The sequence below is a fragment of the Typopeltis vanoorti genome, chromosome 10 (genome assembly GCF_054136105.1).
Source record: "Typopeltis vanoorti isolate ZY-2024b chromosome 10, IOZ_Tvanoo_1.0, whole genome shotgun sequence".
Taxonomy (NCBI): Eukaryota; Metazoa; Arthropoda; class Arachnida; order Uropygi; family Thelyphonidae; genus Typopeltis; species Typopeltis vanoorti.
Window position 1 is genome coordinate 4,701,431 of NC_143558.1, and position 27,854 is coordinate 4,729,284.

Here is a 27,854-nt window from a genome sequence, read left to right on the forward strand (position 1 = left end):
CACATTCAGTTTTATTTCCCTTTTTATATATGGGTACTATGAGAGCTCTACTCCAATCATCTGGAATTTCTTTTTGTCCAGGCCCTCTGAACTATGATGAAGAATATGATGCAGCTAAATACTAAAAGGAATTGGGAGAAGTAGTTTATTTTGCAAATAAAAAATTGAATTAAATATTTTTTAATTTTGCTGCTTTTTTTTTTTTTTTTTTGAGGTGAAAATTCAGAATTTTTATATTCTTACACATCATTTTGATGTAAGTTAATTTTCTTATTTTTCGTTATATGTAATTAATAATAAATATATTTAAAAAATAAGGTTCATGGGTGAAGTTGTATAGTCCAAGCACTCGAAGAGACTTGTGTCCTGATAACAGAAAAAAAGAAAAAGAGAAAGGGGTAAGAGAGTAATGCCAATAAAAGTGATCATATATTTTCATCTATAATAATATAGTTTTAGAGTGAGGTCAACAAAGAATTTTCTTTCTTTTATTGCTTTGCCTCAATCTGACAATGATGTTATACAGATGAGAAATTATCGTCAACTTTTATTTAAATATCTCAATTCCTCCTCCTCTCTTTCTTCCCTTAAACTTTATCTTCTTGCTTTCAAGTTTAAGCTTTTGACTTCCTGAATTGTGCACTAATAATCATCCCTACAACAAGATTATTTTTTTACATAGTCCAGAAATCCTGCTCTAGCGACCAAACATAGAATTTTTTCAAGCTGCTTTAAGTGACAAATAAGCAGTGTTCTCAACACCAGGTGATGAAATTCATCTCCCACCTGAGGATAATCACAAATGCCAGGCTGTGGGTTAAAATCCTGTAATAGGAATTCATGCCATTACAGGATTTGAACCCACAGCCTGTTTTCTGGAGAGCAGATAAGCGAATCACTCAGCCAACCAGGCCAGCAAACAACAAGTATTTCCTCCAATTTATTATCTTTCACACCAGAGGGGTATCATACTAGTATTTTATTGATACACAATACACATTCGTCAATTAGGTATTAATAAAGAGACTGTCATACCTTTGGTTCTTGAACTTTATTTAATTCTGCTATACTGTGGCATAATTGTAAATGCTTAAACTGGAAAGGGTTATTTCTTGCTCCTTCAAACGATCTCATTATTTTATCACTCATCCATTCAACCTATCAAAAGATACAGCTGGATATCATGATATTGGAAAATGACCATAGTAATATTATCCGAATAATGCAAGGAATGATTTTTTTAAATTGAACTCTGATCATATTAGTTGAAAACAGTATTAATACCTAATATTTATGTAATAATATTATACTGTCACCTCTTATAAAAAAAAAAACTGCATTCGTGTTGTGGTAATAAAGAGCATCTGAATTTGTTGCATGGTATTTGGATGAACTATAGACTCATTTAATTACTCGAAGAATTGTCTATTAAGGACCATAAAAACTAGAAATTTCTACCTATCACAAACATCCATGCAGGATTTGAACCTGCAGCCTATTGATTGGAGAGCGAATACTGAAACCACCTAGCCAACTAATGCTGGCATTACATTTTCCGATACTTAATTTTAGATTAAATGAATAACCAGATTATTTAAACAATACATAAAAGGGGTGTTCAAAAAAAGACCGAACTTTTTTAAATAGCATGCCAACCGGCACAAAGAGAGCGCACTGTGGCTACTGAGCACACCTATTGGCAGGTTTTGACAACAAATTACTATTTGCTCTGTTCTGCTATGAGCATTAGTCGTCGAGTTACATCCAATGAAGTGAGCATGAACAAGCTGTTCGTTGGATCAGTGACAAAGTGACAACGAAAGAGCTTGAAGAATAATGTGTTTGTGAAATTTTGCTGCAAATTTGGTAAAAATTTTACAGACATTTCAATTGCTTTACTAAGCATACAGGGAGAACTATATGAGCCAAACACAGTGCTAAGAATGGTTTAAGCAATGGATGAGTCGGTCAAAGATCAAGGTGATTAGTTAGGTTTTTTGATTGGAAAGGCATCTCTACTTATCACAAACATCCATGCAGGAGAGACATTTTCCAATCAAAAAAATGTTTTTTGATTGGAAAGGAAGTTTTAGTGAGTTTGAGGGATGCTATATGCAGAAAGAGACCTAAATTGTGGGAAAACCAGACTTGAATGTTGCACCACGACAATGTGCTGGCTCATGCATTGCTCCTCATCCACAGTTACATGGCAAAATATCAGACATCTGATGTGCTCCACCCACCCTATTCTTTGGAATTAGCTCCAGCAGACTTTTTCCTCTTTCCCAAACTTAAAACCACTTTGAAAGGACATCATTTCCCAACCATAGAGGAGATTCAGGAACATGCAATAAGAGAACTACATCGCATCAGAGAGAGCGCATTCCAACAATGGAAGAAACGTTGGGAACAGTGTATCGCCAGTAGAGGGGACTACTTTGAAGGGGGACGGTGCTTAAAATGTTGTAAAATGAGTAATAGTCTTTATAGCAAAAGTTCGGTCTTTTTTTGAACACTCCTTGTATTTAAATATTACAATACACATGCACACATATTCTTTTTTTTAAATTTAAAACTTCTTTTTTTAAAGGAAAATGACTGGCAATGGATAGATTAGTATCTAACAGAACAAAATCTAATCAGATACTATATCATTTTACCAACATTTAGAAATTAAACCTTACAAATTTTTCTCAAGACATGTAAAACTGTATATTACAATATTTTTAAATACTACAATTTTATCAAAATCTGTTCATTACATATAAAATTACATGCTATTATTCCTTTCGTTGATTACTTACTGCTTGGTGGCATGTATATGAAAGCAAGTACACTGAGCTCCATAATTTTTAATTATTTTTGTAACATCATCATCAAATTCCTGCTATGTACCCTCAAGGGTTGTATCACCTCAAGGGTTGTCGTATCACGGGATACGACAGTATTACATGAAAAAATTACATCATTACTAACTTCCTATCTACAATTTTCCTCCAAATTAGTCTGTTACTTGTCAAGACTCCAACATTATCAGTCTTATATTTCTATCGTCTAAGGCACTTTGTACTGTATCAATCCACCTATATCTTGGTCTTCCTCTGGGTCGTTTTCCTGCCAAACTGGCAGAGAACACTTGTTTTGCTAATCTTTCCACTCCCATTCTATTTAAGTGACCATACCACCTGAGATTAGCTCTGCTAATGCATTCCTGGATGCTGACAATGTCAAGTTCTTTCCTAATATCCTCATTTTTAATATGATATTGCCATTGATGCCATCTGTTCACGCCTCTAATCTTTCTCAGGACTCTCATATCAGCGGTCTCTAGTCTTTGGTCAAGTGTTTTACTACTGACCCAGCTCTCAGAACCATAAGTTAAAATTGGTTTGAACACTGTCTTGTATACAGCTAATTTAGTGTTCCGACTAATTTCTTTCTTATTCCATATGAATTTATTCAATTGATTTCCCACCATACCAGCTTTGCTGATTCTGTAGTCTATTTCTATATTTAATTTACCATCTTCAGTAAAAATCGTGCCTAAGTAGCTGAAATGTTTTACTTGTTCCACAGGTTTTCCATTCACAACACAGTTGACATTTTCAATGATTCTGATTATTTTCATTGTCTTTGTCTTTTTATTGCTGACCTTCATACCATATCTATTACAACAGTTATTCAATTTAGTCAGAGAATCTTGCAGCTTTGTAACGGATTTATTTAGAAGTATAACATCATCCACATAAACCAAAGAGCTGACATTAACATCTCCAATTTTGATATCAGGTTTAATACCACATTCCTTCATAATGTGATCCATATAGATAATGAATAACAGAGGGGATAATGTACATCCTTGTCTCACACCAGATTTAACATTAAACCATCTTCCTGTACTTCCTTCAATTCTAACTGCTGACTTACAACACAAATAAAGACTAAGTATTGCTTGATATAATGTCCCACTGACACCATATAACTGCAGCGTATTGAATAGCTTCTCTCTTGGCACATTGTCATATGCCTTTTCCAAATCGACAAAACTTAAATACAGATCTTTGTTATATTCCCATGCTTTCTCGACTATTTGTCGTAAAGTGAAGATCTGATCCTGACAGCCTCTATTTGGCCTGAATCCAGCTTGTTCTTCACCAAGCTTTTCTTCCACAATTCTTCTCAACCGTTTCTCAAGTATACTTGCATAGATCTTGCCAGGAACACTCAGTAGGGAAATACCTCTGTAATTCTCGCATTCAGTTTTATTTCCCTTTTTATATATGGGTACTATGAGAGCTCTACTCCAATCATCGGCAATTCAATTCGTCCCTCTGTCCAGGCTTTCTGAACTATGCAGTGCAGCCACTGCAAGACTCTTATACCACCATACTTCGGCATTTCTGGTCGAATATCATCTACTCCTGCTGCCTTTCCACATTTCAAGCCTTTAATGGCGTTTTCTACTTCAAGTATGGATATGTATTCCTGACTGCATGCCTGGTCAGTGTTTTTTTATCACTGTGCTATCATCACTGCTTGTTTCATTTAGCAGTTTTTCAAAGTAATTACTCCATACTTCAAGGATATCTTTTTCTCCTGTTTTCATGTCACCTTTATCATCTCTAATTCCTTTTACAGCACTCTTTCCTCCATTCCTAAGCTTCTTCAACAACCTCCAGAATATTTTGCCACCTTCTTGATATTTATTTTCTATATTCTTGCCAAAGTCCTCCCATGACTTTTGTTTAGCTAGTTTTACACACTGTTTAGCTTTCTTACATTTGTCTCTGTATTCTGTAAAAGTAAAAGCTGACTTATTTGCTAGGAACTTTTGATATGCTTTCTTCTTTTCCTTCACTGCCTCTTTAACTTCCTGTGTCCACCAGGGAGTTCTGATTTTTTTATTCTTGCACACAACCTCACCACATGCCTCTCTGGCAGAATCAATCAATGTTTCCTTCAGAGTTTGCCATTGAATCTGCAAGGTTTGATTCCTGTTCTCAAACTCTTTCATTTTCTTTTCAATAATATTTCTGTATTTTAGTCTACAGTTCACATCTGAGAGCTGCTCAACTTTTATTCGCTTTAAAACTTTCTTACATGTTATTCTTTTCAATATGAAATTCAATTTTATCCTGCTCAAGACTAAATAGTGATCACTTCCAATTTCAAATCCTCTGTACACTCTGGTGTCCTGCACCAGGGAGAAAACATCACTATCAACAATAACATAGTCAATGAGACTTTTCTTATTCCTAGCCTCTTCTCTCCATGTGAATTTGTGCACATTTTTATGTTCGAACATGGTGTTAGTAATAACCAGTCCATGTCCTGAGCAGAAATCCAACAGATATTTGCCATTATTATTAGCTTTGCTCTTTTCTCCAAATTTTCCCAAAATATTTTTGTATGTCTCACAATCATTTCCTACTCTGCTATTTAGAACCCCAACAAGGACCAACTTTTCCTTTTTCATTGTGTCAGTTGCTTTTTCTAAAGCCTCAAAAAATTCTTCCACTTCTACCTTAGTAGAACCTTCTGTGGGACCATAGGCACAAATAAGTCTCATTGTCCAGTTCCCCATTCTCATATTTGCCCACATTACTCTACTTGAGAATGACTGCCATTCAAGAAGATTAGCCTCGTATTTTGTGTTGAATACTATGGCTACTCCTTCTTTTCCTTGATTGTCATTGCTTGAATATAACATTTTGTATTTATTGCTCAGAAAGATCTCACCATGTTTGGTCTTTTTTTGTTTCAGTCAGCCTTATTATGTCGATCTGGTACTTATCTAATTCCTTAGCTAGCTCCATTTCTTTGCCATTCAGGCTTCTTATGTTGATAGTACCGATCTTTAACTCTGGTGATGTTGAGTTGGGGTTTGTTTTCAGATTTGTTCCAGTAGCTGACTTTTCGCTGTTCGCCCTGGTTTCCTGGCGAAAACAACGGGGGCCTTGTTTATCCGGGCGACGCCCCAGCAGGCATGAAATTTTGTCATGTTGTACCATCATTTTTTATTTTGGTTTAACCAATAAGAATACAATTTGGTCGGCTAAATCCCAAATTGCCAGCCCATCCTTGTTCGTTCAGTATCAAAGTAGATACCCAACAGGGTGCACCACGAGAAGGTGAGGATTGGACGTTAGGTCAGAAGCCCTGGTCGGTTCTCCGCATTCCTTTAAAGGCTATGTGGAGGTCTCCTCTCAGTTATACAGCTTTGACCCTTAAGCACCCCTATTTTGTAACATATTATTTTTGTAACATATTACGGAAATTGTTTAACATTATTAAGATTCAATCAGATTCAGTGAATAACAAGCATGAAAGGAAAAAGTCAAAGGTTTGATATTGCAGATTTATGAACTTTAGCAATGCAGAAGATAAAAGAACTAAGGAAGCAGAAACTAACAGAGCATCTCACAGAACCAAAATAAGAGTTTGAAGACAGAGGAGAGATTGGAAATGATATGTCCACACTACTATTTTTTCACTTATGAAACATCAAATAAACCCAAATAAATAGTGTCGTTGTGGTTAAAATAAAATATACCTCAAAATTGAAACTATGCCAAAAAACATGCACACTCATTTTACTGCCTTTCACATTCTAGATACACTTTATAAATGACATGCCCTTCTACTTATAAACATCCAGACCCAACCTTTTTTTGACTGACTCCCAAGTTGCAACTACAACAACCACTGTCCACCTTAACTACCCAAATTACACTTGGTACAACTCTACCAATATTACTCTAAAAGGGTAATATTCACTTTTGTGCAATCTGATATTACTTCCCAGAGGATAAAAAACCTTGGATTTCCTCTTTTTGATGTTCTCTTGCTTAAGGTTTCCTTGCACCATTATGTATCATTCATTAGTTGAATCTACCACTTCCACATTACTGAAAATCACCCTGACTTCTTATCCTTGAAGTTAACTACTTTCTGATCTCCTGATCCACATACTTACAATGATTACGTTACAAAATCATCCATGTTGGATTGAGGGTCTGCATTCTCCACTCCATTTGAAACTCCCAATATCTGTCCAAGTCATGTGTTTCCAAAACAAGTACCAAGGCAATAAAAAAAAAAAAAAAGTCTATTGCAAATGGTCCTTTGACATTGCAATATCAAAGGACCACAAGACATGACTACCATTTGTAAAAACCACTAAGTGCAATTTGTCATCTGTATTCCTAGTTCTCTCTAACTAAGATGGCACTATTGCAACTGTGTGTTATCCACATCTATTCAGATATATCAACAAATAATAATAAAAAAGTGAATTCAAAGGCATTTTGTGTGTGCCATGTTCATTCTTCTGTGGGCACAGTACTTTCATCTCTCAAAGGCACTTGCTGTGATTGTGATCATGTAGGAATAAGGAACTTCTCCAGTCACTATTTGAAACTCCTGTCTAATATCTATCCAAATAATGAGTACAAGTGGCTTGTAACAAATTCCAGTTTTATTTTTAGCCTATAATGAAGCCCATACAAAACTAATGGCAAACAAAGTCAGACTCGGAAAGAACAAAAACAAACTTACTTCTTCCACAAATAGCATTCGTGTTTTTCTGATCCATTGCAAAAGCTACAAAGTGCAATTTCTGTCCACCAATGTTCCTAGCTATCTCTAACCCAGATAGCAATATTACAACTGTACAATATCCACATATATACAGATATACTATAAATATAGGTATCCCTTGATTAACGTGATTAATTAATCCCTCAATATTACCACATATATCAAAATCATGTTAATCAAATATAATAATCAATGGTAAAAATAATTCATTCATAATTGATTACTGTATTAATAATTTGTTTTATATGGTACTCTTTTAGGAAAGATAACAAATGAATGCAAAGTAAATGTTTAATAAATGCTTCTATCTACATTAGTTACTGCAATTTTTTATCAAAAAAAAGTTTTTATCAAGAGTCATTTGAAGAGTTAATTTTTTCTCATTCAGCATAAACTCTATGATAACAAGCAAAATAACTCTCTAGATCAGGGTTTTTCAAACTGTGTTCCGCAGAAGGTGAATAGGTGTTCCGCGAGACGTTCTGGAATTTGTCATTTTAGTTTTCTAAGCATTTTTCATGAATAAATATTTTGTAGTGGAAATATTCTGAGGAGAATAATATTCGTGGATATGTCGAAAAGCTCAGACCCAGAATGCCTAATAACATCTGTGTATCGTTAATTTTCACACATCGAAACCTTTCGACATTTGGGAAAGGGAATATGGCTGTTTATGAGGGGTCATAAAAATTGCCTGCAAGCTGATTACAACAATGGGTGCTCAAAACTGAACGAAATAACATCTGTGTTGCAAATGTCAGTGACCAAGCGGCATATTTTTAAACATGGAAATATTCATGAATTATCGTTAATTTACACACATCGGAATCTTTCAACAATCGGGAAAGAGAATACCGCCGTTTATGACCGATCATAAAAATTGCCTGAAAGCTGATTACAACAATGGGTGCTCAAAACTGAACGAAATAACATCTGTGTTGCAAATGTCAGTGACCAAGCGGCATATTTTTAAACATGGAAATATTCATGAATTATCGTTAATTTACACACATCGGAATCTTTCAACAATCGGGAAAGAGAATACCGCTGTTTATGACCGATCATAAAAATTGCCTGAAAGCTGATTACAACAATGGGTGCTCAAAACTGAACGAAATAACATCTGTGTTGCAAATGTCAGTGACCAATCAGCAAGGAAGTGTAAAGAAAATTTTTCCACTGCAATTGAAGACACGGTAGTCTGTATCCGGTTCTCAATTATATTAATGCTGAATAATTTCTTCGCAAGTTCGTATTGAAGTGTGCAAGTGCTTGTTCTGAAACCGGAGTGCCGTGATTTTTTTAAAAGTAATAGGAATAGAGATGTAAAATCTAATATGAAGAAAAGACAAGACACTTTGTTTAATTTTGGTATTAAGAAGTCACTATCTGTTCCGTCACCAACACCTCCTATTGAAGGTGTTGGTGACGGAACAGATAGTGAGTCATCTACCTCAAGCCCAGAAAGTTCTACAGGATGTACAAAAGAAGGGGAAAACTACCAGCACACAGGAGAAAAAGTCTGCATGCACTCGTAAGTATTTATAATAATATAAATATATTTGGTGATCAGAATGGGATATGTCAATGAAAATAAGCACAAATTAATTTAACGATGTTTGTCTGATGAACTACAACATGCTACAAGATTTCATTAGTCCCAGTGATTGATAACTAATTTAAATGTAATTTTATATTTGTCAACATGCCACACTGTATGCATAGGTGTACTAATATTCTTTATGATTATGCCACAATTAATTATTATTAATTATGTTAATGTATGAACTTTAAAAATTTTTGGAAAGGTATTTACGAGTAAATTTGTTGGACCGGCCCTCGAAGAAAAAAAAAAAAAATCAGCTAACACCTTTTTATTCCCATATATAGAGAGTAGGCGTGGCGGCTTTTAAAAAAGAATTCTTAATCTTTTAACTAATTTTATAGTTAATATATCTGATTTATTTCGAACTGTTTAATTTTTGTTACTGAACATTTTATCAAATCATTCTTATTACAATTGCGTTTGCATTATTTGACAGGGTTTAGTACTTTTCTTACAAGTATTGTTACAATTCATATTTACTTTTGTGTGTTGCAGTCTTTTTTTACTATTTTGCATTATTCATTTACTTTTATATTATTCGACAAAATTTTTTTTATAATCTTACTGTTTTTCATACTAAAGTTACCTTTACAACACAATTCTATTTGTTTTTATTATAGTTCTGACAAATATCGGAATTTGAATATTATTCAAAAATTACCCATGGATTTCTTGTTTAAAGACAGGAACTTCAACACAACGAGGAGCAAGTACTTCTGCTGACACATCTACTCATATGATTGGAGAAGATATGGAATTACAAACTGTGGTTTTTTGAAAAGCTAATATTAAAGAACAATTGTCATCTAAGAACAGACCAAAATGGAAGTACATGAAAGTTATTTAAATTATGGATTTATGTGTATTGGCAATACATATGCTCCTGATGCCATGTGTGTTTTATGTAATAAAATACTAGTAAACAGCTCTTTGGCTCCAGCTAAACTTCGTAGGCACTTCGAAACGAAACACACTGATTACAAAGGAAAATATATAAATTTTGTTTAAGAGACGACGTGACTTGCTAGAAAAATCTAAACTTCAAATGGCTACAATTGTTACAACAGAAAATGCAAACAAGGCATATTTTCGCGTGAGTTACCGCATTGCACTTAATGGTTAAGCTCATACAATTGGTGAGACGCTCATTAAGCCTTGTGTGAAAGACACTGTATCATGCATGTTAAATGAGCAGGTTGCTAAAAAAAAATGGATGCAGCACAATTATCAAATGATACTGTTTCATGCCGCATCCAAGATCTTTCTTCTGACATAGAGAAAGCGCTAATTCATCGGCCTAGAATTTGCAGTGAATATTCAATGCAAATGGATGAATCTACAGATGTCGCAGGACTCGCTGTATTACTAGTGTTTGTTCGTTACATATTTGATAAAAGTATTGAAGAAAATTTACTCGTGCTAATATCTACAAGAAAAAACTACCGGAGAAGATATATTCAACTGTATTAATAATTATATTACAAAACAGGAAATCGGTGCATATTACCAACTATGAAATTCAGAGGTGGTGGTGGTGTGATCCTGTTTTTCCTACAGAACTGACCATTGTCTCTTTCAGCAAGACAATGCACCATGTCATAAGGCTGCTACTTAACTGTGTGGATTGTGGACATGAACATTATCACACTTAACTGGTCTCCACAGAGCACTGATCTTAACTCTATTGATTACCTGTGAGATGAACCAGAACATCAGGTCATGGGTGGGCAACCTTTTTAAGTGTACGTGCCGAAATCGCCAAATCTTTGATACAAAATTTTCACATGTGCCAACCAAAATTTTGGGGAACATATTATTATTTGGTATTTTTTAAATATTGGGAGAACCATTCAAATCATCAAATATCACACTAGAGTGGTAAAATCAAAGAATATTATACGAGTGATTATTGTAAGTCATCTAAGATTGAAGGAATGTAAAAATTACTGACGGAATTTTTACTTAATTCTGCCCTGTTGATAGAGTGGCTATTTTTTTATTTGCCTTTAAGTGTAATTCTAGCTGCTATATATAGCCACACAGTTAAAAGACGCAATTTTTAACATCAGCAAAAGAGTAAACAATAATTCTGAATTTTTTTTTTTTATAAAGATCAATCAGACATAAATTTTTTAAAGTTTTTCGAATATATTACAATGCACAATCTCATAATCATTTTACTTGACTAAAGCACAATAAAAGAAAATAAAATTAAAGATATTCTTTTATTAATTCTTAATCCATGACGTGTAATACATAAAAATTACAGATAAAATAAAATGTTATTTTAACTACACAATACATTAAACAGAAGTAAATCTTTACCATTTTTTAGCAGAAAACATCAAATCAAAACTAGAGAAAGAAAAATAGTGGACATTTTATTTATTTAGCATCAATGATACTTCTGCTACTGCATCACTGATGACAGATAATTTATAAATTATGTTTAAATTAATATAAATTATATTTTGTGACCTTTAGAGATATGCATGCACTAGTAGTTTCATCTGTAATGCTACTTATATTATTAGACTTAACAAACTTCATCGCTGAGAACAATGTTCACAAGAATATGTAGATTCAAAAATGGATAGTAATGTTGTTACAACAAGGGTTTTGAAACATACAAAAGTTTCTGGAATAGTATTCCAAGTCCTTGGTACCTCATTTTCTGTACTTCTCTCTGTTACTCCCGTCTCTAATCACTCCATTTCAATATTTTCCAAGTCCATTCTGAGGTCAACAAATTTCTGCTTCCAAATTGAACTACTTTGAAAATCAATCAACTGCATTTCAAAATCATCCATATTTATTAATGAAAACGGGCAACTTTAATTCATCCTGCAGACTCTTCTAATTCTCTATAATAAATTTAGTTTAATCCTTTATCCAAGTGTAAGCAAACAAAGTTTGTGCCTGAAAATATCTTCAGGACTGAGGTAAGGTGGTGTAACACCAGGTAACTTCAAACAAAGGTGGACCAAGTTCTCATCACTCCTTGTCTCAGTATTCCCATATTGCAATGCACATTTCCTTATGGACATGTATACTGCTATGCATTAAGGAAAGGACCACTACCCAGACCGGTTTTGATGTTTATTGAGGTCTCGTCAGTGGGAGGCAGACCCAAACATGGAGATACCCATGTTTGGGTCTGAACATCTCCTTGCAGACAGAAGCAATGCTTCATGTCTGCAAGGAGATGTGCTTTGCATTATGGGAGATATTGAAACAAGGAGTGATGAGAGCTTGGTCCACTTTTGCTCAGAGTTGCCTGGTCATCAGTCCTGAAGATATTTTCAGGAGCAAACTTTATTTGGTATCTCCACCCAAACGTGGAGATATAAGGCAGAAGCAATGCTTCATGTCTGCAAGGAGATGTGCTTTGCATTATGGGAGATAGTGAGGCAAGGAGTGATGAGAGCTTGGTCCACTTTTGCTCAGAGTTGCCTGGTCCTCAGTCCTGAAGATATTTTCAGGAGCAAACTTTATTTGCTTACACTTGGATAAAGGATTAAACTAAATTTATTATAGTCTAACCAAGTGCAAAATAAACTTCCAACATCTTCTAATTCTCTGAACTTAGCAAATCTTAGAGTGAACTGCTCAACAGTTGACAAAGTGATATTTAAAAATAGCTTTTGAAGATATTGGTTTGTTTTGTCATCCTTTTGGAGATCATTCATGTATTTCTTTAGGTTTGGAAAATATCTAAATCTCTCACTGTCTACATCCTTCTAAAAAACTTCTAGTATCATTTCAAATGCCTTTATGTCATCAAACATAACATCAAGAGTCTTATCAGAATCCTGTAGTTTAAGGTTCAAGTCATTTAAATGTTTGCAAAAATATGCAAAAAAAACAGTTTACAAATCCACACAATATCATATGGGGTGCTTAAGAGTCAAAGCTGTATAACTGAGAGGAGACTTCCACATAGCCATTAAAGGAATGCAGAGAACCGACCAGGGCTTCTGACCTAATGTCCAATCCTCACCTTCTCGTGGTGCACCCTGTTGGGTATCTACTTTGATACTGAATGAACGAGGATGGGCTGGCAATTTGGGATTTAGCCAACCAAATTGTATTCTTATTGGTTAGACCAAAATAAAAAATAATGGTACAACATTTCAAAATTTCATACCAGCTGGGGTGTCGCCCAGTTAAACAAGACCCCTGTTGATTTTGGCAGGGAACCAGGGTGAACAGCGAAAAGTCAGCTACTGGAACAAATCTGAAAACACACCCCAACTCAACATCACCAGAGTTAAAGATCGGTACTATCAACATAAGAAGCCTGACTAGCAAAGAAATGGAGCTAGCTGTGGAATTATATAAGTACCAGATCGACATAATAGGGGTGACTGAAACAAAAAAGACAAAAACTGCTGAGTAATATTGAATTTCATATTGAAAAGAATAACATGTAAGAAAGTTTTAAAGCGAATAAAAGTTGAGCAGCTCTCAGATGTGAACTGTAGACTAACATACACAAAGAAAATTGAAGAAAAAATTAAAGAGTTTGAGAACAGGAAACCAAACCTTGGAGTGACAAGCCTTGAAGAAAACCCTGATTGATTCAGCCAGAGAGACATGCGGTGAGGTTGTCTGCAGGGATAGAAAAATCAGAACTCCATGGTGGACACTGGAAGGTAAAGAAGAAAGCATATCAAAAGTACCTGGCAAATAAGTCAGCTTGTGCTCTTAGAGAATACAGAGACAAATGTAAGAAAGCTAAACACTGTGTAAAACTGGCTAAACAAAAGTCATGGGAGAACTTTGGTAAGAACATAAAAAATAAATATCAAGAAGTTGGCAAAATATTCTGGATTCTTGTAGATAAGCTTATATCTACAAGATGTTGATGATACATAACTGTTAATTTTAAGGAAAGAACAATGTATATTATTATATTAACTAAATAACTTTAATCAATACTTCCAATATTTCGGTAATGATACATTACCATCTTCAGGGAACAAAAATTAATGAAATGTGCATGCAGGCACTAACACTGAGCAAAAATTGCTAAAGAAGACAACTGAAGTGAGTCCTAAAGATGCCACCTAGTGGGCCAAATTGGGTATTAACCTTGGCTATTTGGGCTGGTGTTCTAAGAATGCAAGCCTCCCATATTTGGAGTAGTCTCATGCATCCAAATTTATTGAGGTTTGGGGAGTTTTTTAAGGCTGAGACTGATTCTAAGAATAATCTCTCATATTTAAACTTGCTGCGATTCTTCATTCTTCATTTAGGATCCTTTCTCATCACTCATGTAGCACACATTAATTCTTCCTAACTCAATTCTGTCTCTTTTCAGTAGAAATAATAGTTAGATCCGGCGTCCTTAAGATAAATGAAACTTCCTAATTAGAGTTTCCTCGAACATTCCTTTAGAACATAAATAGCAATTTCTTCTTTTATTTACTAATGCTTATTGACAGTCTTAACTCTTCCACTTTAAAAGAATTCTCAGTTATACGATTCACTTTTCAGAACCTACTGTAAATTTTCCAAATAGCGTTTCCTCCAATATTCCTTTTAAAACACCTATAGCAATATTTCCCTTTTATTTATCAATACTTATTCCACTTTAAAACTTCATAGTTCCACGATTCCTTTTTTAGAATATACTATTAATTTTCTTCCGACTGTCACAAAAAAAAACTCAAGTTCCTCTGAATGTAAATATTTGCTGGCTTGTGTTCTAAATTTCTTCTGAACGCTCTCTTGTTTTTCTATTCATTACTACGATACCGAACGCTTTCTGTCAGCTGTCAATCACACATCAAACTTCTCGGCGAGCATGCGCACTCCTTGAAAGTGGCAAGCGAGAAACTAAGTATAATGGCTGATGCGTTGTCACTGTTAGCGACAAGAGAATGTCTTCATAAAACACAACTTAATATTTTAAACTACAATAAAAATCCTTTTAAAGTAGTACAACTATTCAAATCTGGTAAGTAAATAAACTTTTTAACTGCTTTACATATTACTTTGAAAAAATAATTTCAATAACAGGCACATCGCAAGTGCCGACAATGCGTTATGAAACTAAAACTAATAAACATACTAACATAAACAATACGTAAAAATATTCAGAATTTTAAATTATGATTATTTTTACAGAAGCATGGAGTAATTACTTCAAAAAATTGCTAAATGAAACAAGCAGTGATACCACAGTGGTAAAAAACACTCAACAGGTATACAGTCAGGAATGTAGATTCATACTTGAAGTAGAAAACGCCATCAAAGAATTGAAATGTGGAAAGGCAGCAGGAGTAGATGATATCTGACCAGAAATTCTGAACTATGGTGGTATAAAAAAAGTCTTACAGCGGCTGCACTGCATAGTTCGGAGGGCCTGGACAGAGAAACAAATTCCCGATGATTGGAGTAGAGCTCTCATAGTACCCATATATAAAAAGGGAATTAAAACTGGATGTGAGAATTACAGAGGTATTTCCCTACTGAGTGTTCCTGGTAAGATCTATGCAAGTATACTTGAGAAACTGTTGAGAAAAATTAAAAAACAGCTTGGTGAAGAACAAGCTGCATTCAGGCCAAATAGAGGCTGTCAGAATCAGATCTTCACTTTACGACAATAGTTGAGAAGTCATGGGAATATAACAAAGATCTGTATTTAAGTTTTGTCAATCTGGAAAAAGCATATGACAAAGTGCCAAGAGAGAAGTTATTCAATACGCTGCAGTTGTATGGTGTCAATGGGGCATTATATCAAGCAATACTTAGTCTTTATTTGAGTTGTAAGTCAGCAGTTAGAATTGAAGGAAGTACAGGAAGATGGTTTAATGTTAAATCTCACGTGAGAAAAGGATGTACATTATCCCCTCTGTTATTCATTATCTATATGGATCACATTACGAAACAAAGTGGTAGTAAACATGATATCAAAATTGGAGATGTTAATGTCAGCTCCTTGCTTTATGCAGAAGATGTTATACTTCTAAATAAATCTGCTACAAGACTGCAAGACTCCCTGACTAAATTGAATAACTGTTGTAATAGATATGGTATGAAGGTCAGCAATAAAAACACAACGAAAATAGGCAGAATCGTTGGAAATGTCAACTGCGTTGTGAACGGAGAACCTATGGAACAAGTAAAACATTTCAGCTACTTATGCACAATTTTTAGTGAAGATGGTAAATTAAATATGGAAATAGACAACAGAATCAACAAAGCTGGTATGGTAGGAAGTCAATCGAATAGGAATATGGAATAACAGAGAAATTAGTCGGAACACTAAATTAGCTGTATACAAGACAGTGTTCAAACCAGTTTTAACTTATGGATCTGAGAGCCGGGTCAGAAGTAAAACATTTAAACAAAGACTAGAGACCACAGATATGAGAGTCCTGAGAAAGATTAGAGGCGTGAACAGATGGCATCAATGGCAATATCATATTAAAAACGAGGATATTAGGAAAGAACTTGACATTGTCAGCATCCAGGAATGTGTTAGCAGAGCTAATCTCAGGTGGTATGGTCACTTAAACAGAATGGGCAAGGAAAAATTAGCAAAACAAGTGTTCTCTGCCAGTTTGGCAGGTAAACGACCCAGAGGAAGACCAAGTTATAGGTGGATTGATACGGTACAATGTGCCTTAGATGATAGAAATATAGGATCTGATAATGTTGGAGTCTTGGCAAGTAACAGACTGATTTGGAGGAAAATTGTAGATAGGAAGTTAGTAATGATGTAAATTTTTCATGTAGTACTATCATATCCTGTACGGCAGGAATTTGATGATTAGTCAAAAAAGAGATCTATCTCATCCAAGTATTCAACAAATCATTTCAGAACGCCAACGAATATTGTTGTACGTTATTAGTCCTGTGTACACTGAATCCATCTCATTCAATCATCATCATCAAATTCCTGACATGTACCCTCAAGGGTCCATCTCATTCAATAGATTCTGAAATTGTCTTTTATGCAAAGTAGATGCAGAAATATATTTAACAACCTTAGTTACTGTTTACATCACTTCTTGAAGTTCCTTTAAGCCAGCTTTTGTACATAAAGTCTCCTGATGCATGATGCAATGAAAACCTATCAGTGGATGACCAACGTGTTTTGCAAACAGATTTACAAATCCTGCTTCCTTACCAATCATGCTGGGTGTACCATCTGTTGTGACGGATACCACTTTTGAAATATCAATTTGCCGAATAGATAACACATATTTCAACCCCAGCGGTATGATCAGGTAGTGTTACAAGGTTAATCAACACAAATATAAAAGAATTTACATGAAGCCAAATCTATTTTTAATTGTTCTGTTGTATTCCTTTCCAACTTAAGTATCCTATCCTGAACTTTTCTTTCTTTTATTGCATTTTTATTTGGTATCACTCTACTTAATAAAATTGTATTCCATTAAGTTAAACTACACAACTCAGCGAAGATGTTGCATATGTATTTATTTATTTAATTATTTTTTCAGGTGAGCCCTGGATTGAGTGCTGGAGAAAAGTCGTTTGGATGCCACATTTGGCACAAGTGCCAAGGGTTCCACACCCCTGCCATAGTGCATATCCACAACTATGAAATTCAGAGTTGGTGGTGTGATGGCATGGTTATGTTTTTCCTACACTGTCACTGTCTCTTTCAGCAAGACAATGCACAGTGTCACATGGCTGCTACTTAACTGTGTGGTTTGTGGACATGTACATTACCACACTTAACTGGCCTCCACAGAGCACTGTTCTTAACTCTACTGAATATCTGTGAGATGAAATGGAGCATTAGGTGAGGTCAAGGGATATCTTCCCCACAACAGTCCTTACAGGAAGATTGGTCCAAAATTCTCATTCATCGCTACTGTATGCTTGTGGAAAGCATGTTGTGTAGGATTGCTGCAGTCATTGCAGCAAAAGGAGATCCTACATCTTATTAAGGTGGGTGCCATGGCTGTTTGTTCCTCACACAATGTATCCGTTGACTTCTTTCAAAGCAGCGTATATAAATATATTTTATTTTATATGTGTTCATATATCTACACACACTTTATTAATAGCATGTATAACAAAAAAGAAAACCTAGTTTTCTTGTATGTAGCATAATGAAGTACCAAATATATAGGCCTGAGAACAGAACCTGTGAGGTTAAGAGGAAGCATATTTACATTATATAGTAGGATTAGTCAAGAAAAGTTTCTAACACAGTCATCAATAAAATATTCGCAGTATTCTGAACTTCTGCATTGCTAGAAGACAAAGAACTTTCTTTTATCTTTGGCTTTAGGTTCCCTTCACTTTCCAACAATTGCATAAGAATGACTACAGGTAATATTGTGGTACCATTTGTTAACATTCTTTTTTCGTATGTAGTAACAAATTTATCAAGGTGTCAGATGTCTAATAGTTCATAAGTCACAGGAGATAATCTCTCCACAACTCTATATGGTTCTGAGACTTTAGTGCCTAAGCTAACTTTTTTCCTGAAGTTAAGGGTATAATAAATCCCATATTATTTTACAACCGGGTACGAAACTTTATTTAAATAGCCTTTTGGCTCTTTATCGTACTAACTTTTTTCCTTTTATCCGAACAGTCTTATACTAAGACCAAACCACCAAGGTAGTAATAAAAGATATGAAGCTCCTTCTGAAAGGAACAGATTTACATCAGCAAGCTTCTTTCTCTTCAAAATTTGTTTAAAATGAACCTGTTCCTTTCAGATAAAGCTTCACTCGCTTCTTTTATTACTAGTCAGAAGACATTAAATTTTTGTATCATGTTCTCTAAAAATTCATCAGTCTTGATATCTCACATCAGCATTAAGAGAGATGACATCAGAAAGAAAAAGAGGATCAAACAGCACAAACAGGGTCTTTCCTCAAATACTACTGTGTGTACAGCAGATCTGAGAGAAAAGCAAGAAGATGCAAGTCCCAATCTTTTACCTTAAAGTCCAACAGTCATGAAAGAGTGTGAATTTCGACGATTTGTTTATTCTCTTAAAAGTCCACTGCATTGTGGTTGTATGGAGTTGTACCTTCTTGGTATTTAAAACTTTACAACCTTAAATGAAAGATACCAAGAAATTATATACTTGGTTTAATCCTTTATCCCAGTGTAAGCAAACAAAGTTTGTGCCTGAAGTATTTTTCAGGACTGGGGCAACTCGTAGTAAAGTGGTATGACTTCACATCACTTGCCTTAGTATCCCATAAGGCAAAGCACATCTCCTTCCACATGTATAATGCTATGCATTATGGGAAGGGTCACTACCAGACCGGTTTCAACCTTTATTGAGGTCTCTTCAGTGGGAGTCAGACCCAGAGGTAATACTAAGGTTGAAGTAATGCAGAAGTCATACTTTCATATATCAGTTGCCAAAAGGTATCACACCTTTTTATTAAATTACTCTGGATTAGAGAAAGGTTATTAGAAGATTTTTTTCACTTGATGAAAAAACTTCCAATAACTTGACAACCTCGTAAAAACAATTCTTCTGTGAAGTTTGGACCTCTGTCATTCAAGAATAACTCAGAACAACTATATCTATCAATAACATTATCAACAAAGGATCAAGCTAAGATTTCACCTTTGATCTGAAAGAGAAAATGCTTCCAAAAGTTAAAAAACAAAACAAAAAAACTACAACCCTGCATCATTTGTTTCTTCTTTTAGATCTAAATATCAATATGTAAGTGGTTGGCAGTGATAATATTATGATAGAGTAAAGAGAACATTCATTTAAATAAAAAAAAATATTAACCATTGAATTTTCAGATAGGTTTCCTAGACACGGCCTTGATCAGCAATGGCCAATTTAGGTTGCATGCATGCATGCACCAATTTTTTCATGTATGAGTTCAAATGCACCATATAACTCTTGTACTCTTAGCTGAATATTTCCCCCGCCAACCACACTCCATTCTGCTGAAACAGAGGCCAAATTTCTGAATGTCCAGTCCATTGGTCATACTGTGCAATAAAGATGGCAGCAGGGCACTGGTCATCAGAAGAATAGAAAAGTGAAAAAATAATAACAACAACAAATCACCATCATCAAATTCCTGATATATACCCTCAAGGGCTGTACAGGATATGATAGTACTACATGCAAAATTACATCATTATTAACTTCCTATCTACAATTTTTCTCCAAATCAGCTTGTTACCTGTCAAGACTCCAACATTATCAGATCTTATATTTCTATCTTCTAAGGCATTTTTTACTGCATCAATCCACCTATATCTTGGTCTTCCTCAAGTTCTTTTTCCTGCCAACCTGGCAGAGAACACTTGTTTTCCTAATCTTTCCTCTCCCATTCTGTTTAAGTGACCATACCACCTGAGATTAACTCTGCTAATGCATTCCTGGATGCTGACAATGTCAAGTTCTTTCCTAATATCCTCGTTAAGAGGAAGAAAAAAAGGAGACAGCAGCATCACTGAGAGAACTCCTTGACCAGGAATGGATGTCCACAGGGAAGGTACATAAGCAAGCATAGTTACATAAATATTAACCTGTATCTCCAAAATTGGCAAACCCAGTTCAGCTACTTCATATTTCTAAATAAACATCATGCAGTATAATCCGCTGCTATATTTTATTATAGAACTTCTGAATATATCAGTGGCGTGACATGCCCATTTCGTTGGGTGTGTTGTCATGATTTATGCAACCTGTGCTACAAAATTCACATCAGTTTGACTGTATGATTGCATTTTTATAGATATATGAAAGCTTTAAGAGTATATAACACATCAGTGCTCATCTTAATTGGTCTAATGCAATTAATTGTAGGATAACTTAGAATATTTTATCAATTCATTGTAACCAAATCTGCACAGAATGGAGAATAATGTGTTTGTTTTAAGATACATTATATTAGAAAACAATAATGTAGAAGAATTTAAATTACTCAAAGGTGTAAAATTTGGAAGGGGAGGATGAGGCTTACCTCCTCCTACTACAATACTGTTTCCCATTGTAAATATGGGCAAAAAAGTTATAAATTTATTGAAAATGATACATTAAAACCTTGTCTATATTATATATAAACACCTACCAGGTCAGTTCACACTTCACGCACACAAAACAGATGAAACTCTCAGGAAACAAAAACAGCAACTCATGACAAATGATAACGATCAATTGGATTGGCTGACACAATAACCAATCATAGCCTATACATGCTATTGTCTCAGAGATCACCCTGTCTCACCTTCTGAACAGTTTAAAACTACTAGAATGCTAAGAATTTGACCCACTCTGCCATCTGTACGTCTTTTCAAAGAGCTCAAAGGTGTATGTATTTTGAAAGAACATTCAGACTATTAACCCAAATGTGATGAAAAGTTACACATCAAAAAGTGTCCTCTTCATGAAGCATTGGTGTATTGTGTTTATGTTTAGGAATCATGCGAAGTCTAGAAACAATTAGGGGAATCTTTAATGGGAATAAATGCAAAAACATAATATCAGTGATATTTCTAACTGGTGGATGTGCACCATACACCTAGCACATCCTGAATATCTGCCCATCATAGATATATATATATATATATATAGATTCCATTTTGGGCTAACTTTCACATATTCATCTTCATCATATAATAAACACATTACATTAATAGCCTCATCAGCTTCTACAAACCTTGGTCTTCTTATAAATCTCAATAAATAAATCCACTAACACCTTTTATTCTCAGAGGGAGTAGATGAGGCCATTTAGCCTAACTAGCTTTTGAAGACTAGCGAGCCACTAATCTCTATCCTCAGGCAATCACAGAATAGCTGAACAAAGATTAACAGTCATTTTAATTAACATTTTGGGGGGGGGGGGGGGAGAATACAGCAAACAACTGAAGTCATCTAGTGGTCCTTAATGATAACATTATATATTATTGTCTAAAAAAGTATGAGTTCTACAGTCAATAGTCAATTTTTCTGAGTTTATGGGATGAAAAATCCAAGTTTACCGGATTTTTCTAACTTAGAAAAAGTTTGCTACTAGAATCAAACTTAGACTGGTCATTCTTCAGGAAATGGTGCTATGGATACAAATGCCATTTCCACAGGGCTGCACAAGCATCTTGGTATTCATTTTCATTCAAAAACTATTTTACTTTATAAATAGTCTTTATAAATAAATACTATTTCTTTATAAATCTTATACCAACCAACCTTCGAATATTTTCAACCTTCTCTTAAGAGACCACTTTCTATTAAGTACTCTGTTTTTGCATTAAGTTTTTCTATAGGTACTTTTATTAGCATAATCATGTAAGAACTAGAGCAAACACTCTGGTCAACTCAAAACATATCAAACCAATATATCATCTTCTTTCATTCCTATACCTCTGTTGTTTGAAAAAACATTCTTCGTACTGTTTTTTTCTAATGAGTACAACCCGCCAGCTTTTCAAGAAACATTATTAGTTTACTCTTCTCCACACATGACACCTGGGTGTTAAGTCTAGTGCTTCTCATGTATGAGATCAAGATAAAAAATGATATTACATAACCCTTATATTCTCATGCTGTTCTCATTAATTCAAACGTTAAATTTGTACTTTCTGAATTATAAATTATACCACTCTTAGTTTTTAGATAGCATGTTCTTAACAAAGAAGTATACAAGTAAATAATATTAATAATAAGAAATAAAAAATATACACAAATGAATGTATCAATAATAACAATTTTTTTTTTCTTGTGAAATAACTCAGATGATCTTATCTCACTAAGAATAATTTCTTCTCTCAAGTTTGAGGACATTTCCTAAAATTTGGTTTAATCCACAACTTCATTTTTATTATTTCCCCATCACAATGGGTGACAGAATATCATAATCTTGCACGAGTACTCTGTTGTAACAAAAAGGACATATTATGTGGTTAGTAATAGTTAACACATATATAGAATGTGAGGTCTCTTAAGTATCAAAGCCAAAGCACTGGGAGAATACCTCCACATCACCTTTAAGAAATGCAGAGATGATTAATATGATACTGGCATCAATGGCAGTATCATATTAAAAATGAAGACATTAAAAAAGTACTTGACATTGTTAGCATTCAGGAATGTGTTAGCAGAGCTAATCTCAGGTGGTATGGCCACTTAAACAGAATGGAAGAGGAAAGGTTAGCAGAATAAATGTTTTTTTGCCAGAATTACAGTAAAAAGGCCAAAGGAAGAGCAAGATTGAGGTGAACTGATATGGTTAAAAGTGCCTTAGAAGAGGGAAACATAAGATCTGATCATAATGTACTCTTGACAGATAACTAAATTTGGAGAAAACTTGTCAGTAGGACGTTATCAACAATAAAAGTTAATGGTGTAACTTTTTCATATAGTGCTATCATAATTATCCTGTACATCCCCTAAGGGTAGTAGTACATGACAGTAATTTGATTATGATGATGAGTCATGTATTAATGTGTCACAGATATAATGAATGACAATAATATGTGAAATGATACTATGCAATGTGATTATTCTTTATCTATCTTTATGTCTATTTATTTTTGGAAAACTTAAGTTTTTAATGGAAAGGAAAGAAATACATATTTGTATTTTATGAATGCTGTTAATGCTGGCAACCTGTGCATATAAATTTCAGAGAAGATTAAAAATGAACATGAATTAAGTCATTTTGAAGAAAGAAAGAACATTACAAACTCTTACCTGAGATTTGGCAAACTCAACAACATTATAACTAACATTATTTAAAAGTGCAAGTGAATAAGCCATTAAACCAGAGTCCTGATTCCTCCAAAGTTGATCCTAAACAAATATACAAGAAAATATAAAAAACGGCAATTTGGAAATATCAAACCTAATGTTGTAACCATATGAAATGACTTCAAATTTAATATTATAGTAATGATAAAATATTGCATATGAAGTTACAGCTAGTATTTTTAATTCTGAATGATTATTATTATTATTATAATTACAGCTATTTGCCTGCTTCAGTTATTATTATGTGGTTATTTATTTATTAATATATTTATTAATATATATGGTTATTATTATTAGAATTCCAGGGAGTCAGAGACTCATTGAAGGGGTTTCTGACTTATTATCATACTTTTTCTGGAATTCATTTATATAACTTGCACTCACCACCTCCACAGGTTCACCATTTCAACCACACATTGTTTATTATTTTAACGGTATAATAGAACACAGAAACTAAGTAAATAATTAATTTATTAACTTGATGCTGATATTTCGCTGGTATTATAACCAGCATCTTCAGAGCACAAAAACACTGTTTGTCACAATACGCGAGACTAAAACAACATGGTGTACTTAAACAAAATTGTAGCAGCAACACAAAGACTAAAGTCCTGATTTTGGCACCCTCTATCTGGAAAAAAAAAAAAACATCATATTACTAGAGTCCTAGAAAAGTGCTAGTTTTTTCTTAATATGACTGTCTCCCAGATCTTTGGCAAGTTAATACAGCCATATTTGTTGAGATTTGGAGTGTGTTTTAGGGCTTCTGTCGCCTCTAAGAACAATCTCTCTGATTTATACGGGTTTCTGTGTAGTACTTTTGTGTTTTTCCAGTTGATCCTGTGTGCAGGGGTATCCAGAGCATGGTCTGCTAGGCCCGACTTCCCATAATCATAATTCCGGACGTATCGTTTATGTTCGCTGATGCGGATATTCACAGTTCTTCCTGTTTGACCGTAGTAGGCTTGATTGCATGAGCAGGGTACTTGGTAGACTCCTGGATGTGATAAAGGAGGAATGCTGTCCTTGGGTGAGCGGATGAGGGTGGCTAATTTGCTACATGGTCTGAATGTAGTGCGTAGTTTCTGTTTATTGAGAATTCTTGAGATCTTTTCGGATGTGCCTTTAATGTAAGGGATGGTGACTGTTTTGTTGTAGTTCTCTGTGGTGGATGGTGGGAGGGGTTTCTTAGGAGTGTTTAGTATTTTGTTTATTTTATGTGGATTGTAGCCGTTGGCCAAGAAGGTGTGGCGTAAGTGAGTCAGTTCAGCAGTAAGAGCCTTGTCATTGGAACAGATTGCTCTCGCTCTATGGATTAGCGTTTTTAATATGCCATATGGTTGAGAAGGATGATGGTGTGATTGTTTGTGTAAGTATCTGCCTGTATGTGTGGGTTTTCTAAAAACTGAAAATGATAAGGAACCATCTGGGAGACGTGTGATGAGTGTATCCAGGAAGGGCAGACAGTTGTTGGCTTCCAGTTAGATAGTAAAGTGGATTTTTGGATGTTGGCTATTTAAATGTGCTAAGAATGTTTTCAATGTCTCAGGGCCATGTGGCCAAATAGCAAGCACATCATCAACATAGCGTAGCCAAAGTGTTGGTTTGAGAGTGGCTGTATTGATTGCTTGTTTTTCCAGGTGTTCTATGTAAAAGTTGGCTGGGGGGGGGGGGGGAGCCTATGGCTGTCCCATCAATTTGTTTGTATATTTTCCCTTTCCATGTGAAATATCCTGCATGTATTGTGAATTTGAATAGTTCAAATATATCAGGGGGGAAGTGTGACTTCAGTAGATTGAGGGTTTCTATTAGTGGTACATTTGTGAATAGTGAAGTGATGTCAAAGCTTACTATTAAATCTAAGCTTTTTAGGGTAAGGTGTTGTAAGATGCTTTTTAGGTGTGCTGAATTTTTGACAAAGGAGGGAGAATTGTTAGTGAGAGTGGCTAGTAGCTTCGCTAAATGTCTAGCCAGTTTGTATGTGGGACTATTTATACTGTCCACAATTGGGTGTAGGGGTGTGCCTGGTTTGTGAATTTTTGGTGATCCATAGATCCTCGGTGTTTTAACATGGAAGGGTTTGAGTTTGTTAACTGTGTCTTTGGGCCAGGAAGTGACTTTTTTTAATAATTTTCGTGCCTTATTCTTTTGTGTGTTGGTGGGATTGTGAGTCTGTCCACACATTTCAACCACACACCACCCTATGAGAGAAGAATATAGCTCTTATCCCTTTCTTGATTGCATTCATTTTGAAGATGTCCTTTCATCCCTCCTTGCCTTCTGTAAAATGAAAAATTCCACCTATCAGTATGCAATATGACTCTTTCAAAAAAGGTCATATAGTATACTGGTGGGTGCTGTGTAGATGCTGTAAATCAGCCATATCCCTAATTATGAAGCTTATCTTTGCATCAACAACAATTGCATGTCTCCTACCCAGTGAAGGTTATCACCTCATACTGCATTTGTAGTTTTCTACAATAAGCAGCAGGGCTGGCTTAACACGGTAAGCAGGCAATACATCGCATCGGGGGGCTGAAGTCAGAAGAAAATAAAATAAAAAGCATTTAAATATTAGCATTTATTAAATGTGGATATGCACTAAATATACTGCAATAAATACTGCTACTTTTAATAACATTTAGCAAAAACTGCAAGTTGTTTTTTTGCTATGTGTAGTATAGAGCTGGTGGAAGCACTGGACAAGGCAGGCGTTGCGTTACAGGGGATGCCTTTACACTACCAACTTTCTTTCTTTCTTTCATGCAGTGAGCATTCACCAGTTAAGACATGAGGCGTGCATGTGTACCCACCTTAAACTCTATGTTTGTAAATCATCAAATTGTTGATTGCTAAACACACACGGAATGTGTAGTTAATTCACACTGAGGTAAGTAGATTCAAAATTTAGCTCAAGGCTTTACAAATCTAAGAAAAATGTATGCATTTCTTTAAGTATTTATTTTTATTTACATTTATTTTTTATGCCTTACCAAATTTTTTGTTTAATAGATTTTTTTAATTTCAGAATGGAATTCCTGGAAATGAATTACCAATAACTACTCTATCTTTTCTACTGGTTTGAAAGTTTTCACAGTATTCAACATCTATTGCTTAATTTTACTGTTTGATAAAGAAGTAAGCCAATAATAGTAGTAGTGTATAATACATCAGCAATGTTATGTTTTCAATATCCTAAATAGAAATACAGAGATTTCTTTAACAATCTGATACAATATTTATGTCAAAATAATTTCTTAATTTAAAATAATCACAATTTCACTTTTATTATCAAAAACTTTTTTTTTTTTTTTTTTAATTATCCCATGGTATTATTACACCAGATCATAGAGGTTGTCGTGACGTTGTTCTCTTGATGTTTGAATCCGCCATCTTGTTAAAAGTCACTTTCATAAAATAGAGGAAAACTAATTGTAAATTGATCACTGATCTAAGGCTAGAGGAATTTCTATTATACTGCGCCACTCTATCCTTAGATAAGTCTATATGAAATAGTAGGATCAATTCAAAATTAGTTAGCAGTCTTTTCATTCATTCAGGCCGAAGTATTTATTTTCTCTCTTTGGGATTCCCGCTAGATTCGAATTTTTGTGAACGGTGCAGTAAAAAGAATTTCAGGCAAATACAACAGTTAGGTTAACAAATAAAGCATTTAATATAGGTCATATAACACTTACATAAATTTTACTTCTAATTTTAAACAATAGAAATAAGTCAAATATTAAGTCAAGTCAATTACATTAGCACAATCTTCCAAGTCTTCACATACACCTTCTTAGCTTCTCGGTTATAAAGTTTTTACACTTAAATGAATATAATAGAACATCCAATCTAATTAGTTTTCACACATTTTTCAGTCATGCTATAAGTTCAAAATATTACAGGATCTAATAG

The 27,854-nt window shown here is 34.5% G+C and overlaps 1 protein-coding gene across 5 annotated transcripts in view; it reads right to left on the reverse strand.

The window, feature by feature from the left end:
- Positions 1-27,854, reverse strand: part of Cpsf100 (cleavage and polyadenylation specificity factor subunit 2) — a 325,511-nt gene that overhangs the window by 199,756 nt on the left and 97,901 nt on the right. For 4 of the 5 annotated variants that reach the window (XM_090399659.1, XM_090399662.1, XM_090399661.1 and 1 more), the window contains exons 7-8: positions 23,883-23,981; positions 1,036-1,158 (exon numbers count right to left, since the gene is read on the reverse strand). In XM_090399659.1, the coding sequence (XP_090255785.1) occupies positions 1,036-1,158; positions 23,883-23,981 (222 nt within the window). The remainder of the gene's footprint in view (positions 1-1,035; positions 1,159-23,882; positions 23,982-27,854) is intronic. The other variant, XM_090399663.1, reaches the window with a different exon arrangement.